Below are 17,696 nucleotides of genomic sequence, written 5' to 3'. Positions count from 1 at the left end.
ATTGAGTCCCTTTAAACAACCTTTAGACTGACCAACATAAACTTTACGAATGTAAACAGACCAAGATAAACAGACCAAATAAAACCCTAGACCAAAGATGATTGCCTAACAAATTGCAGTGCTGTGCAGTGAAATAAGAAAAAAAACTGCATTCACACAAAGCATGTCCTGTATATTTTTTCAGGCTCTGCACACCTCTGCAGCTCTGACAGGGCTTGTTAATGAGAGCTGATTTGTTGAATCTGGTGCACTGGGAGAAGGCAAACACTAAATGTGCAGAGTGGCAATGACGGTCGGCTGCCAGGGCCACAATTGAGACAGACTGGATTAGTCAAAAATTTGTGGCAAGAGTAAATGTAGTAATTTTAATAGGGGAAACATTTAGTAAATATTACTATTCTTGACAGAAGGAGTATAATAAAAAAGACAGGTTGATTAGACTGCCTTGACAGCATGATGACAGTAATGGACAGTAAATCAATCAGACCTATAAACATAAACTGGCTAAACAACAACAATGTGAATACTCGGACAAGAATTACATTTACACGTTAAATATATACAATGTAAAAAACAAAACTCAAAATCGTTCTCCTTAATGTAATTTTTAAGTCAGATAAACAAAAAACATTGAACTGCACCATAAACTATAGCAAACTAATTGCTTCAGCTAAAATTATTTTAGTTTCTTGTGAAAAGTTGTTCTAAGTAAATACTCTGTTATGGCAAAAAAAAAAAATGTTGTTGAACCCTAGACTCTATAGTTGAACAGGGTCTACTGAGCAATTATGCAAGGGTTTTTTACCTGATATTGATGATGGAGTTCGTGTTGTTAAGGTAAATTCCAGTTACTTTTTTTTTGCCTGACCTGAGTCTGTGTCTTCAGCTCGAGAAAATAGGCTTGTTTGAATTTATCTGGTGTCTACCTTGGTGAAGTGTATCTCCGCCTTGCGTCACTTTCACCACCAAAGAAAATTTTGTATTGTAAAAAAAAAAAGTTGAACAGCTATTGCACAGCCGGTAAGTAGCAAGTAGCAGGGTTATGCTTCATCATTGAAGAGAAACTCAACTGTATCTAGTAATCTCATTACAGCACTGCTGAGAAGATAGCACAGCATACCTTCACATATTTATAGTGCAGTTGATTCACACTTTTAGCTACTGTGTGCTCAGATTAGACTGGACCGTCTGCCCAGCATCCTAAAAACGGAAAAAAATTAACCGATCTCATCCATACTGGCTATTTGTTCTTCTCCTCATCCTTTTCCCCTTTCTTGTCTTTTTTCTTTTCTTATTCTTTCCCATTCTGTTCCTAAAGATGTGTAAACATTATCTTAAAGAGATTTCACCTGTTACAGCTGGGTTTGAGTAGCTGGTAGATGAGTGTGGTGTTTGCAGGTCAGTGTTTCCAAAAAGAAACATTGGAGTGTTAAGTTTGTTTTACTGTAAACTGAAATGTAAACTCAAAAATTTCAAGACCTCTCAGATACCCCCTTTTCTGTTACAAAAGAGCTTTCCGTAGAAGAGATCAATTGGATCGTTCTTATTTGCTGATAAAGAATGGAATGTGTTGTATTTGTAAGTTTAGACTTAAAAAAATATATATATTTTTTAAGACCCCAAGCAAGACATTTTGGGGTGGGATAGTGAAGTCAATTCATTACACTTTATGTGTTTAGACATGGTAAATCCCTTATAGTGGCTGCGTCCAGAAACCTCAAAAGTTGCACCTTTTTCCTTCTAAATGTTTAGATTTAAAATTAATTGTTTTTAGCAACTGTCTACATTGTGAAGTAAAATTGATGTAAAGCCATTCTTTGAAACATCACCACAATGTAAGATTTATACTGTCTTTTAAATTTAGATTGCTCTTACCGACTTTCATGTTAACTGTCTTTTCTCAGAATTACCTGGTAGATGGTTGCTGGTGTTGCATCTGTTTCACAGTATATATTTTGTTCTTGCACATCAACCATAATACCAATCTTTATTCTGTATCGATTTGACTATTGTCGGGTTATATAGCTGTTAATATTTGGCAGGAGACACCCTGTCCCATACCATGGATAGCTTGAATGTTTATTTAGTGAAAGAATTAGCCAGTTTAGACAATGTTAAAAGGTTTGCAGTGCAATTAATAATGCAATATCTGCGGCTAGTATTGAGACTAAACTAATCTCCTTTACTACAGACTGAGCTAAAACTACCATGGAAAAATATGTTAATTTCTCTCTCTAAACAACATTAATGCGACATTATGTACCTTATTGGGATTAGAACTAGACCTTGTTATAATTTATCTTTGACCAGACCAATTCACAAACTATCTTTCAGTAAGTCAGTCATCCTTAATCCATCATTGCAGCCCATCACAGATTCAGTGTATTTTACTAAATACAGTTTACCCTAAAACCAATTGTTTTAAAATGCTTGACATATTTGAGAACAGTTTAAAACAAAATTAGAAATACTGACAAATACAGTTTTTTATTGTTCAACAAGTAAAACAAGCAATTATTTAGAATGAACGTTTCCTGTCCGATTGATCAGATGGCAACAAAGTCCCAAGTCTGAGTCAGTGAAGAATATATGAAGTTAAGTCCCACCATCACCACCTTGAGCAGAGCCCTAAAACAAACACATTAAATGTTGCTTGAATTTAAAACCACTCAATTTTTAGCTTAGTGTCTTTAATTCTAGACAACTAAAGACTTTATTAAAACAAGATTCACTTCTTATAGGTTACTTTTGAAATTTACCTAGTGGCATATGCACTAAACACACTTAAATTTAACCAAAATTAGAATATGTTTACTTGGTTATAAAATGTATTTACAACTACATATGTTAATTAAACTAATAATATACTCATATATCAAAACAAATCTTACTTAAATGTATCTTCAACTTTCTCTTTATCCATTCCTTCAGTCAGCTCTTCATATTTGCCACAAAACCCCCTAATACCATCCATAAAGATTCTGTAAAACCAAAAAACAGGAAATTACAAAAAATTGTTATACCCAAGCTTTGCTTAAAGTCTATTTAGCTCAGGGGCCCGAAAATAACCAGATCATTTTCCCAACCAAAATGTAAAATAACAGTGAAGATTACACTAATTATTTTGGGTGCAGCATGTTAAAATTGGACTGCAAGATAGCATTGATTCTTAGCTATTATTACGCTCGCACAAGACACTGGTGTGAAACAAAAGTGTTTTTTTTTTTTTTTGCATGTTTGTTACTCCTTAATGTTTTATATCATCAAACAAACAAAAAACATTTAAAACAGTTTTTAAATAAAGGTTTTTATTATTAAGGTAGAAGAAAATCTAATCTACATAAGACAGTGTGAAAAAGTGTTTGCCCCTAAACTTAATAACTGGTTAACTCACTTAGCAGCAACATCTGCAAACAAGTATTTGAGGTATCATGCAATGAGCCTTTTTTTTTACAGAATTGTAGAGGAATTTGGGCTCACTTATATTTTCAGAATTGTTGTAATTCTGCCATACTGGAGGGTTTTCCAGCATAATTCCAGCATTTTCAAGATAATGCCACAGCATCTCAATCGGATTCAGGTCAGGACTTTGAAAAGGCCACTCCAAAGTCTTCATTTTGTTTTGATTCAGCCAGTCAGGGGTGGACTTGCTGGTGTGTTTTAGATCATTGTCCTGCTGCAGAACCCAAGTTCGTTTCAGCTTGAGGTCACGAACAAATGGTCAGGCGTTCTCTTTCAAGACTTTTTTGATAGACAGCAGAATTCCTGGTTCCATTTATCACAGCAAGTCTTCCAGGTCCTGAAGCAACAAAACAGCCCCACACCATCACACTACCACCACCATGTTGGTCAGCCGGTCACTCCTGAGAAGGTTGACCACTGTTCCAAGTTTTTACCATTTGTGGGTTATGGCTTTCACTATGGTTCGCTGGTCCCCTCAAACTTTAGAAATGGCTTTATAACCTTTTTTCAGGCTGATAGATCTTAATTGCTTTCTTTCCCATTTGTTCCTGAATTTCTTTGGATATTGGTATAATGTGTAGCTTTTCAGTATATTCTATTTAAGTGTGGCAGTAAGAAAGGCCTGGGTGTGGCTACAGAAATTGAGTTAAACCACATAAACCACAGTTAAGCTTTTAGGTTTTATTTTTGTCTCCATTAATAATCAAAGCCTTAATTTAAAAACTGCATTTTGTGTTTACTTGTGTGGTGTTTAAGTATTTTTTTTATTTGTTTGATGATCTGAAATCTATAAGAATAAGAACATATAAGAACTTCGTAATTCATGAAGGGGGCAAACACTTTTCTGTCACACCACTGTATAAATGTATGATACCCTCAAATGAATGTTTGTATCTTTTACATATCACACACCTGTCAGCTTCATCCATTTGATCCTTTGTAATGGCTCCTTTGTTCAGTAGTTTATCGATGCAGTTGGTTTTTGTATAAGCCCAGTTTCTGGATGATAAACAAAACAAAGATAATCTAATCAACATTGCTTCAACTACAATCCTAAAAAAACATGCATGAAAAAAAATCAAACAAGCAGGACAACAATCTTTTTATAATTATTAATATTTACTCTGACAAATCATTTCTGAAATTTGGCATACTTCTTTGTACGATGCATGACTTAATGATACCAAAATGGCTACTGTAAAACTGTTATTTTAAGGTGAAAGAGGTACATTCTTTAGAAAAAGAGTGTATTGTTTTGGCAAGAGAGAACAACGAGGAGCTGCACAGAAAACAACTATGCTGTGTGCAGTGTGATCCCACAGGATGCACTACGCATGTTTCAGTATTGATATTATTGCGTGTCAAGTAAGAATTGTATCATTAGTTCACCCTGACCCTGATAAATCGTCTTAAATGAATATAGAATATAAACATAAATATAATTGCAAAATTTAAAATAATATGATTTCTGGATCCTATTTTTATTTTTATGAAAACAGAAGAAAAATTGCAAGTAGTGTGTAACTGTAGTAAAGCTCTTACATTGTCAGGGATGTTAATGTGTTATCATCGATTTCTGCGTTGATTTTGTTGACCATTTCTTCAGATTTGTTCAGGAACATTCGAATAGAAGCTCTGTGGAGTAGATAAGAAAAGTGATCTCTAATTAATATTATCTTCCCACAAACCACAAAAAAAACACATAAAGTACACGTAAACTCACCGTATTTGTGGAAATACATAACTTGGTTTCCTTCTCTCTTCACTAGCAAGTCTGTTGAGTTCCTCTCTGAATGACTTCCATTTTTCAAAATACTCCTCTCTAAATAAATAACCAGAAATTAAAATCATGAAGTACAATTATAAATGTCAAGACAGTGGCTTTTTCCAATGATCTTATACGTTACAACATCAGTAGAATTAGTGCTTACCTAAAAGCCTGAAACTCTTCAGTGCCTGCCAGAGCAACAGCAACATCCACAGCTCTTAAGTACTGTTTTTTCATCGTAGAAAACACACCCATTTCACTCAATTTTTCATAAATGGGGTATGAATTAACAACAGCAGACATGAACCCAGTCCTGTAAAATGTTAAACAGAAACAATATGAATTAAATTTTTTTTTTTTTTAAGTATTAATATATAGAACAAAAATCCAAAAAGGACCATGATGTTAATCTGAATATAAATTAATTTACATCACACATACACACACACAAGATTTTTCATCACACTTAAAGGTTATAAACACATATCTGAGTTGCACTGTAAACACATTACACCATTAAAGATATTACCAAAGAGTCCTCGTGATCCTGTCGGATTCTCCATAAGCAAAATAAATTGTGCTCCAGGCAAAAGCCTGATAAAATTCATCATAGAATTCAACGTGAAGTCTGAAAAAAAAAACAAATGTAGTTTTAAACAAACAGATTAATGTAATCACTTTCAGCTTCTCACAACTGGCAGACAGAGGTTAGGCTGTAAACAAGAAACTGGGAAAATTGCATCAAATATCATATGTGAAAAGATCACAAAAAATGAAAAGCTCTGCAGTAATGTTAAATAGAGTAATCAAGGTAATTAAGACATTATCATCAAATGAAAAACAAATGTGTGTGACAACAAAACAGTGTGATATATATATATATATATGAACCTTTATTTTCAAATTACCAAACATTCTCAGACTACTCTGTTAACACTCAAAGTAAAATGGTAAAATAACTGAGGAAAATAAAACATAATAACCAACCATTAATACTGAATGAATACTGAAGCTGATACATCTGTTAACATCAAGAAATACTCTTACAAGCTATTTACTCCAAGCAAAAAAGAATTGACACCTTACTATCAGTGTACCTATAACAGTTTGATCACATACATATATTTTGTGGACTGTGGATGATCACTCAATTGCTGAACTGGAAATAAATATGATTGGTCACCACCAGGGGGAACCAGCCTTTAAAATGACACAGCAACAGGAAGTGGTGTGTTCCTGGATCTCTGTGTTCCCTGGCTGTGGCCAGAAACTCTTTTTTTTTTTTTTTTTTTTTTTAATTTTATTTCTAATTTTTCCCCATTTTCTCCCCAATTTACACGGCCAATTACCCAACACACCCACTAGGACTCCCCCTATCACTAGTGATGCCCCAGCACACCAGGAGGGTGAAGACTAACACATGCTTCCTCCGATACATGTGAAGTCAGCCACCGCGTCTTTTCGAGCTGCTGCTGATGGAGCATTACCGAGCAGCCAGCGCGCACAGCGGCTCGGCTCCGGTACATCAGCTCACATCAGCCCTGTGCTGCAGACATCACCGTAGGAGTGATGTGGGGAGAGAGCGCCATCTATCCTCCCAGCAGGGCCAATTTTGCTCCCTCTAACGTCGGCAGAGCTGGGGTTCGAACCTGCGACCTCCTGCTCATAGTGGCAGCGCTTTAGACCGCTGGACCACTCGGCGCCCCAGAAACTCTTGATACTACTCCTCTCCTCCTCTTTAGTCAGTGTATGTTTTGGCCATTTAGTTTCCGATTCAGAAAAAAAGTAGGAAGCAGGAAACCACAGGTTGTTTGCTTTTTGCTTTTAAAATGGGTACACACAGAACAGGAGACCATCTATTATCCGATTTCTGATTTTACATATAAAATTTGGAATAAGAAAAAAAATAATACTTGCCTTCAATTGATCTGTCCTGTTTTGCTTTTATTTTGCTTTTATTATATTGCCATGGAAGTGAAGCAGCTCAAGCCTCTTCCTGTACTTTAGTGTCATACATAAAAATGCTGCCCCAAACCCCCAACAGTATATGTTATTATATCACTGCAGTTTTATTATTATTACACTATTATTGTTGGTATTAATATTGTTTTAATGCTGTTCACTTGTGTAACAGCCAAAATAAAAATGACAAGGTCAAATAACAGATTTGTTGTCTAGTACTAGCTACCTCCTGTATAAATGCTAGATAAAATGCCTGAAATAAAGCAACTACATTCTATATGAGGCATTTAAGAACTATTTCCACATTCAATCAAGCAAAGACTGTCAGGAACATTAAAAAACCATTAGCTAGTGTTAGCTACCTAGTCAGTTTTCTAGATAGGTAGGATGCCAAGAGCAAACACTGCTGCTTGGATTTCCTGCAAATAAATTCATACAGATCGCAAAACACCACATAAGAATTAATAAAAAAAAAAAAGCTTGAGCTGCTTCAGTTCTGGAACACTAACATAAAAAAAACAGGAGGCAAATATTTTTATTTCATGTTCCCAATATGTATGTAAAATCAGAAATCGGATAACGGGTGGCTTCCTGTTTGTTTTTATATATTTAAAAACTGAAATCACATAACAGATAACAGGTTTCCTATTTTTTTTTCTGAAATGGAATCTAACGTAAACTGACCCTTCTCCTTTCCTACTGCACCTCTTCTACCGCAGAAGTGAGAAGGAATCGAGGAGAGGAGCAGGACTAATGAAGGAGAGAAGGATCAGTAACTGGGGAAATTAAACAGATGATCCCTTTTATTAGGATGCTGACCACTGATGAACTGATAAACAGTCACAATGCTCACTTTCAGCTCCCCTTATACTGCCTGGCCAATCACAGCTGCTGCAGGCAGCGATCCTTTTAATTGTATAAGTTTAGTTTTGTTTTGTTCATTTTCTCTTTGTCTTCTCTAGTTCTTGTTCTCTACCCTTTGGTTCAATTTCTATACGGTTTAATGTGAGAATTTTTAAATATGTTCAACTCATTTATTTATGCTGCAGCCTGACCTAGACGCTGGAACAAACATCTCGTTTCCACTATGCCAATTATTTTTTAACAAGAAATTAATCTAGAAAAATCACATTGCATGAATTTCACAAAAAAAATAGCTAAGAATATTGGTGTCGCCAGACAAATCAAATATATATGACCTCAACATGTTCTCATCTTTCTGTATTATAAAAAGATCTATCTTTATTGTCATACTGGAATATTATCTGGGATAGTATTTTGAAAAGACTTTGCTTCTCTACCAGAGCCTTTGATAATATTTGCATATACTTTAGCACATTAACAAGCATATACTATGCTAACAAAACTATGAATGTGAGGTATGTAAAAGACAAAGCAAATATCATTCAAACGTTGGTGGTTATTTATGACCTTATAACATTTTCTAATAAATGAATCCAGCTGTCCTCAATCTTTTTTTATGTTGTAACAAGTCTTATTTAATGAGTATCAGTAGCTTAATATGTTGTGCCAGAAAACAAAAAACAAAAAGTGAAAAACAAAAACAAAAATGTTAATTTTGTAGGATAAATTGTGGAAAAAAGGAACTGCATGTAAATGATGAAGAATAACATACCGTACAACATCTTTTATTGTATCCGATTCAGTAATTGGTTTTAGGAGTTCTTCTATTGTTTCCCCCAGATTCTGCTCAGAAAGTTTCCTGTGTGAATACAACACAATGCAATGGAATTACAACAGTATATTTCTTTAACTTGGTAAAAATCCTTATAAAAACAGGTTTAAAAATCAGAAAATGCTTGATTTATTATCTCTCTCTGCCACATCAGAGGATGACAGGACTGATCTAAATGCTGAGTTCACTCCTGAGGAGGTTTTCCAAGCATTGCAAGCCATGCCTTCCAACAAATCCCAAGTTTTTCAAAACTTATTGGCCTGAGCTTCACCCAATTCTACCTGTTTATCACGATCTGCCTGAAACTTGGAAAAGGGCAACAATTTGCTTAATTTTGAAAAATGGTAAAGACTGTGCATCTTACAGACCACTAAATCTGCTAGGTACTGACAAACTTTGCAAACTTTTAGTTAAGGTACTGTACTTGCTCGCAGGTTGGAGACAGTACTGGCAAAGATATCAACCAAACTGGCTTTGTGACAAAGCGATATGCTTCTGACAATTTAATCTTGCTACTAAATATTGTGGATTTTCTTGATACACCCCGCCCTTATTGTGTTGCTTAATGCAGAAAAAAGCCTTCAACCAGGCTAAGTGGCCATTTCTTTTTGCCACACTTGAGAAATTGAAATTAGGGCCAAAATCTGAAGGGTATAGTCTGTCAAAATCAGATTTTTTCAGATAATTCAAATTAGAAATTTGAGAGGCACTAAACCCTAAACCATATTTTTAATTTAACAAAAAATATTAAAATGTGTAAAAGATCTGAAACATGCTAGTCTTGCCTATTTTTTATAAACCTTTCCTAGCCTTTAAGAATTGTTTTATTGCAGTCATTCAACTGTGCTATAGGCGAGGATATTTGTACTTTGGTATGTGGACACTCACAATATGCAAATCAGCCCCCTGGTGATGTCCATAAGTCTGTGTCTCACTGCTATCAGAGGCACACTGCTCCGCCCAATCAGCTCTCCCTTCCTGACACTAAACCCATACATCACTCAGTGCCCCTCTCAAACTATTGCTTACATTTATTTATTTTTTTTGCGTTTTTAAATTTGAGCTGAGGGTGGAGCTGAAATCAGGGAGTTTAGTTAGTCTTTAAAGCTCTTCTAGATAAGGGGGACAGTATTCCCTCTTTTTGGACCTGAAGTTAATTTAAATCACAGTGCACTCTTTAATGGAGGACATTTTTGGCACAAAGTTTGCTATGTGCCCCTGATTGTACTTGCAGAATGCTAAATTTGACGACATTTTTCATTTCTATTTGTGACAGGTTTTTATTTCAGAATCGTGTATTTTGCTGCTTTGATCCTCCAAACAAGACCCATCATTGACCTTATGGCTCTCTCAGCTGATGTTCCTGTTTCCCTTTAATAAATTCACTTATGATATACGCCAGAGGTTAAAGAGCTTTTGGGGGACCTATCTGAAATATCTTGGTTAGAGACCCTCAGAGACGATGTAGTGTTGTTTTTGTATGTGACTGTGATGTATGGCACTATCATTGTACTTTATGTTTGTGTGCAACTTAAAATATATATATATATAAAATGAAAGTACAGCAGTCTGTCTTTTCCTTAAACTCACGAAGTTTCTAAGTGAAACATACACGTATACACTGAACTTCCTGACAGCATCATCACAGGACAGTGTGTGTGAATCTGTTGGTTTGTCACCTTATTTATAGAATGTAGGTGTGCTGGGTTAGTGGAGATAAAACTAGCTCTTTTTAAAAGAGTATTATTTGCTTCTACCGCTTTGTTTCAACCATTTAACCATTCAAATGCATTAAAAAAATATTTAAATTCCATATAACAAGTTCTGACCTGATTTCTAGAACAAAATATTAATAATAGTCAAGAAATTGTTGTGTTATTTATGCCACAACATGAGTTTAACCTTCAAATATTTACAGTCATGTGGCCACAATAAAAAACAAACATGAAGGCATCAATATTCAGAAATAAAACACAAATAATCCAACAAGACATGTATATACTAAAATATGTCACTATCCCATCCAAACTCTAGGGTGATATAAAAGGAATGATGGTACTTTGTGATTTATGTAGGATATTTCCCATTTAAAAAAGTGTGGTTTGAATGGTTGATTTACCTTTTAATGTCTTCATACTGTGTCTCCAATAAAGGTGTATCTGTAGAGTTCAGAAATCGATCCCAGTAAAAAACGACCGTTCTAGTCAAAGAACTGTGTGATACAACAGAGGAAAATTGCAACATTAGCTTTATTTGTTAGTTTTTGTTATTAGGCAGCTCAGTTTCTGTTAATGAAAAAGATCAGATAATATCTAATTACAGCACATTCAAAAATATCTGAAATTTAACATGGGTTATTAGAATTATCAGCTCTGCTTCTTCTTAATGCTTAAATGAACACTTCCAAGCAATGTCTCCATTTATTAAAGCTGAACTGTACGTACTCTGATCATGTCTACAATTCCAAACCCATTGAACAGCATTTAATTAATGCTGATGAAGAGCATTTAATTAGAATGTATCCTACAGGTGATGGTTGTTATATTTATGTTTTTGTTTTATTCACAGGACACTGGTGAAGTGATGAAATGTGTTTCATCACAATAATTCAGGAAACCCTAGTATGGTTAATAACTTAAATGATGTTATGTAATAACAAAAGTTTGGGAAAAGGACCACGCCCGTTCTAACTCCACCCTGTATCAATCAACCGCCCTATAAATACCTGCCCTACTAACTACCTCTCGTGAAGAAAGTTCGCAACCCACCTCCACCCCAACAACCCCCTTTTTCTACTCTTCCACTTCTTATTAAATAAAAAGGGGGAGGATATAACTGCACGCTTCTTCAAGCACGCAGTTCAGAACTCCAGCCCAAATTTCCCTGAGTTCCCTCCCCTTCTTTTTCTACTTCTTTAGGCGTGGTCTACTCTTAGCAAATGGTTATGAACTGGGTTGTAGTTTCCACTAAATATGGACTGTGTGGTGAAGATGGGGCTTTCAGATTCTCTCCTGAATTCACAGAGAAAGTTTACAACACAATATTAAATACATCTGATAAAAATACTTACCTTACTAGCACAACTAATGTATCATTTTCTTTCTCACGCTCAAGTCTCTTAATTTCTTCGTACTTCTCAGAGAAATTTTCCATGGCGGTAAACACCCTTTAAGACACAGACATTACCATGCTTACAAAGAACATGAGGTCATCAAATGAAATTGTCGACCCTTAATTAAATGCAATTAAACATGTGATTAAACTCATAATTATGGTGCCTTTTTTATGAGAAATGCAAGTGCTGTGCTAACAAATGCATATCGTTGCTGTCCAATGAAGAACACTTATCTCCGTTTTTGTAAATTTTTTGTTTACAACATAATTTCTTGATGAACGGACCAATCGAAACTCTTCAAAGTGACCTGAAATAAACTCTTTTTACATTGACTTCCATTGAAAGTTTACAATTTGTTTTCTCTCTCCTGTAAAGTTGTTGTTGTTTTGGAGATAAGTGTTTTTCATTGAACAGTGACGATATGTAGTCAGGTTTGTATGTATTTGTCAGAGACATTTGTTTAGTATTTTTGCAGCTTTAAATCACCACTAAGAATATAAAATGAAGTAATTAAAATGATATCAACATGTAATCTGTTGTGTGCTTTTTTGTACAAGTGCACAGTTTTTACTACGTAAACTTTTTTTTACACAAAGAGTACATATCAACTTCACTCTACACATTTTGCAGTACTGTTTGCAATAAGTGAACTTAGTGATCATTCTATTTACACAAGGTGTATTACAGACAAAGTATGTTTACAAAGTTCCACCATTTTTACAGGCTTAAAAGTTATTCGCCAAAACTAACATATTTTGAAGAATGGAACCCATGGACATCCCCAAATGCTGAATTTTCTTAATTGGCATGCTTTACTAGGCCATATTTTGCAGCTGCCTTCAGTTTTACCACAAAGTATAATCTCAAATGTTTGCTTAAGGTGTGTAATTCAAATTTATGGATTACTTTTTGTATTATTGGCGCAAATCAAATAAACCTTTTTTTTCCTATTGTGAAAGCAAATTTTATCAGTCTAATCTAATCTTTCTGAACTAAAATGTCAGTGATTTGTATTTTGAAGTAAATCATTTTCATTTAACTACTTCAGTGATTCCCTAATTTATAGGCATTGACAGTCTACCTCATCCAGAGTGTTCTTGAGTTGACTAGATGTTGTGACTGACTTTTTCCTCACCAATGGTAAGGAACTACTCATCTGCTTTAGTTAATTTTCTAAAGTTAATCTTTTTTGACCACACCTACATTTTCATTTATATTAAAAGTATTAAAATATTCTATAACCAACTACATTGACCAAATGCATATTCAACACTAATTCTAGACCTTTGATATCCTTAAACCTTAATGTAACAAAATAAAGAAAGAAAGAAAGAAACAGGTAACACCTGGACATGTAACAGTGTATTAGTTAATTGATTAAATACTTTTCAGCCTTTTTTGGTTAAACCTTTCAAATGTAAGCAAAAAACAGTATCACTTCTCATACATTTGGATCTGACTGTATATTATATATATATTATCATACAATTCAGTAATTTACATATTAGTTTCTTACCTTTCAGAGAGTTGATCTAAATCAATCTTTTTCATTTCAGTCATCAGATCCACACCATACTTAAGAACATTCACGATGACTGTTTCCATCACGCTGTAAGAAGCAAAGAAAAGGGCAAGTTTTTAACTTTAAATCTGTAACTTTAACAAATTACAAACAAAAATTTGTTTTAAATATTTCTAATATAAAAGTTTGGTTGTCTGTGTTAATATTACAGTACAGCAATGTGTTTACTGATAACAGGATGTATATATTATAGGTGAAGCTAAAGGATCTACAGAATACTCCTTTCTGAAACTGGGTGCACCTTGGCTGTTTTGGAGATTTCTGCTCATTACACTATTTGAAACTCCTCCCAAGTTCTTTCATCTTTGTGTTTTTGGGTTTTAGTCTTATATCGCGATGCTCATTGCTACCTTACACCCCGACAACAATCAAATTTCATGCCTGCATCAATTAAATAGAATATATCTACACTGATGGGCGTGGTGGTCTGTATTTCTGATGTATTGCTATATTTGTGGTGGATTTGAAACATGACAACAGTCAACTATCAGATATCTGTACCTATCATGGCAACACAGGTGTGCCGTGTGCGCTCAGCATGTACACATACTCGATCAATACGCACACACAGATATGTTGCAGTGCAAAAACACAACTTTTACCTCAACAATAAACAAAAAACAAAATTAATTAAAATTACTGTTTCCATAAATGACCTGCTCAAACACCTTTACAGCATGAACAAGCAGGTAGGTTTCCTTAGCTGAGCAATCTGCCAAAGTCAGAGCACACCCTTAAAGGTAAGAGCAAGTGACACGCTGATTGATTTATTTTTTTCGTTACGCCCAAAACACACTCATGATTAATTAAGAGAATTAGTTCATTCCTTTTGTGCATCTCGAGACAAGCAAGGCATATTTTTTCTTTTTTTTACTCATGATACTAGTTAAACACTGACACGCCTTAAATCAAGCTGCTTGATGCACGGTTGACAGTTCATCCATAGTTTACTAAAATATGGCCCTTAGTCTTTGTATATTCTGGGTTTTGGAGAAGAAATCATCTTATGTCTATCTGCATCTTATGTTCTTGCTGTTAACAAGCTGGTAATAAGGACTACAGTGTGAGACAATTCATATTGATATTAACCTACTGTAGATTCACACTTTGTACATTTACAGTTATTGCATGCTGCTCTTGTGTAAAGGCTTTGATATAGCTGCTCTGATAAATTGTGCAAATCATGATGGGTATGGACATTGCACATAGTACCTAATGAACCGTGAGTGTATGTCAGAGTATGTTGAAGTAGTAGAATGTTTGACTGTTCAGGAACAGTGTTGCACTCTTACTTAGTGGAGAGCAGGTAACAGAGAAACTCCAGGGGTTCACTTTGAATTGGTGGAGCATCAGGAAAATAGTTTGTAGCTAAAATGCTAAAAGACACAGAATAAAAAAAATAAGATGTTACTAAAAAAATCATACTTCTAGGTAAACCTTATAGGGTGAATCGGCCTAACGTGAGAAACTTTACCACCTAGCTCCATTTAGATGACTGAAATAGTTAATAAATTACTGTAAATCTCTTTAAGTATCTCTATGAAATACTCAGGATGTGTCCAAATAAGTGCAGATCACACTCACAACATAACAGTTCTAAGCAAGAGACAGTAAAAATAATACAAAACCTAGACTTGTAGGTATGGATGGCATTTAGGAGAACAATATGTAGAAATGCAGCTTCACCAAGTTATTGAATACAGTTTGCTATCACATCAAATATCTAAAATTATTTTTAACACTAAATGGCAATTTATACTTCTGAGTTGAACCTACACCGCAGTGTACCCTATGCTGTAGCTTGATGCGCACCTCCCTGAAAATGTTACTACACATCACATGACGCGGACAGCTGCAGCTGTGATTGGTCCAATGGGCCTCGTGCTCTCACCCGCACATTCCCTCCTTCGTGGTTCAAATTGCAGAGCGACGCAGTGCGGCTGATACACACATGCAGAAGTATAAACACGCTCCCCTGCGTAGCGCGCTCTCACTGGATAATCATAGGCTATGGCGTAGGTTTGACACAGAAGTATAAATTGGCCTTTACGCTTATATATCAGTCAGTGTATAGCAGTTAATCCTCCACCACACATTTTTATGTAATTGAATTACTTTTAGTAACCCATTAGACAATTCATACTGTTCTAAAATAGTTTTTCATTAATATGTTATTGATATTATCACATCATAAACCCATCCTGATTAAAGCTATACAGCCCAAACATTAACATAGTCTAAATGCTTTCATTAAACTTGTGTGATCTTCATATAAGGTGGTGATCTAAGATTAATGTAATTTAATCAAATGCAACAACAGTTGTGTTAACCCATAGTTATATAACTGATTTTTATTTATTAGGGGAGACCTACACCAAACAGAGCATCAGTGTTCCACAACAGACAGAGACCCACATTATGGTAATTCACCCTGCAGTTAATTATAATAATTTAAAAATGCTTACCCCCAGGCCTCATTCACTTTGGCTTTTTCAATCGTTCCTTTGAACAGGATCAAAACTCTGTTAGGCATTCAGAAACAGAATTGTTAGCTTAAGAAATGCAAAAAAAAGCAGTAAAAAATGCATTTCTAACTGGCCTTAATATAATATTTGGGGACATCAAAGTCTTATTCCACACTTTTAGGATACCACCAAATGAAAACAAACTATACAAACCAATCAATAAAACCTGTCAGACCAAGATGAAGACAAGACAAAACAAAAATCCAACAGGTAATCTTTAACAACCCATACATTTAATCCAATAGTCTCACTATATTACTCTGGTAAGTGAATTCATCATACTGGTTCATTATTAAACTATTTATACAGAGTTCTATGACTTTTATACAAAAAGAAATGGTTCAGAAATCAGAGCTTACGGTTGGTATATCGGGACATTCCTCTCTGTTGCAAATGAATGGATCATGTTTTTGACATCATCCTTGTAGAAGAGAACCAGCCTTCGAACAGTGCTGTGAGAAATTAAATAAATACAACAAAATGACCTGAATTACCAACGAAATATTTAACCTTCTTATAATTTCATACTTAATAAAAAACATTTCCCAAAACCTAGCTGTAAAACTAATTATAAAAATGTTTAAAAGAACAGATTCAATTTAATACATTGCAAAAAGCACCACTGCATGTAGTTAAGCTTTAACTTTATTTATTGTAACTGTTAACAGGCTGGACTCACCGTGCTGCTACAACTAAATCATCCTGGACATCTTTACCTCTTTCCTCAACACTGATTTTATTCGCTGTCTCTTTGAAGGAATTCCAGTTATTTTGAATCGCAATCCTGGAGTAGAATTAAATAAAAAAAGAAATCATTATTTGATCATGTTTCTCATAATCCAGTAAATGCAGTGGGATTTTGGTTCAGTCCTGCTGTTCTTTACCTGTTTGTTCTTATCATATCATGTTTTATCATTTTCTCAGTGGCCTCTTTAACTTTGTCCAAACAGTTCAAGAAAACCTGAACCCCAAATTCCAACATTTGATCAATGTTCTCATAGTCCTTCTGTGAAACCTTAAAGCTCTCGGCTCCTTTAGACAGATACATTCAGATATTAAACATCCTTCATTTAACATCAACATTCCTACAAAAGTAAAGAGTTCTTTTACATCATTTAAAACATATAAAATCAGCCTGTTTAAAGCTGTATATTAAGTGCTGTTTTGGGAAAGATGTCCTACAACATGTTTTATATATATTTAAAAGGTTTCTTTGCTGCACATTTTTGTGGAAATTTAACACAATACATAAATTTAAGGTAACCTACCAGAAGATAAGAGTCCCGTGAGGGCTACGATGATCAAAAGCTTCTTCATATTAAAGGACCTGACTGGAACACAGACTCAAGAGTTTAGCAGAATATCAGAATCAATAAAATCGCTGGTGAAAAAAACGAGTATTTAAAGAGCTTGTTTAGATTATGTAACATTTACTCTGTTTAACCCCATGATGCAAACTCACTACAAGATGAAAGGGTTCTTATGGTCTGGTCTGGTCATGTTGCTCCACACAGGCAAACAAGTACCTGATAAGAGTTTACAAATATTTATCAGACTTCCATAAAATGACATTCTGAGATAGTATC

At 34.7% G+C, this 17,696-nt stretch overlaps 1 protein-coding gene across 1 annotated transcript; it reads right to left on the bottom strand.

The window, feature by feature from the left end:
• Positions 1-2,471: 2,471 nt before the first annotated feature.
• On the bottom strand, positions 2,472-17,455 carry LOC103026331 (uncharacterized). The gene is made up of 17 exons (XM_049476295.1): positions 17,379-17,455; positions 16,995-17,142; positions 16,790-16,894; positions 16,470-16,562; positions 16,051-16,107; positions 14,878-14,961; positions 13,520-13,612; positions 11,959-12,054; positions 11,008-11,100; positions 8,829-8,915; positions 5,760-5,858; positions 5,394-5,543; positions 5,186-5,284; positions 5,005-5,097; positions 4,375-4,461; positions 2,892-2,981; positions 2,472-2,628 (listed from the first exon to the last, which is right to left on the bottom strand). The coding sequence occupies exons 1-17, from the start codon at positions 17,425-17,427 to the stop codon at positions 2,547-2,549; spliced, it is 1,605 nt and encodes a 534-aa protein (XP_049332252.1). The 5' UTR covers positions 17,428-17,455; the 3' UTR covers positions 2,472-2,546.
• Between the last annotated feature and the right edge of the window lie 241 nt (positions 17,456-17,696).

This window comes from Astyanax mexicanus, chromosome 3 (genome assembly GCF_023375975.1).
Source record: "Astyanax mexicanus isolate ESR-SI-001 chromosome 3, AstMex3_surface, whole genome shotgun sequence".
NCBI lineage: Eukaryota > Metazoa > Chordata > Actinopteri > Characiformes > Acestrorhamphidae > Astyanax > Astyanax mexicanus.
Note: the sequence above shows the minus strand (reverse complement) of the source record. Positions and strands in the feature narration are given on the sequence as shown.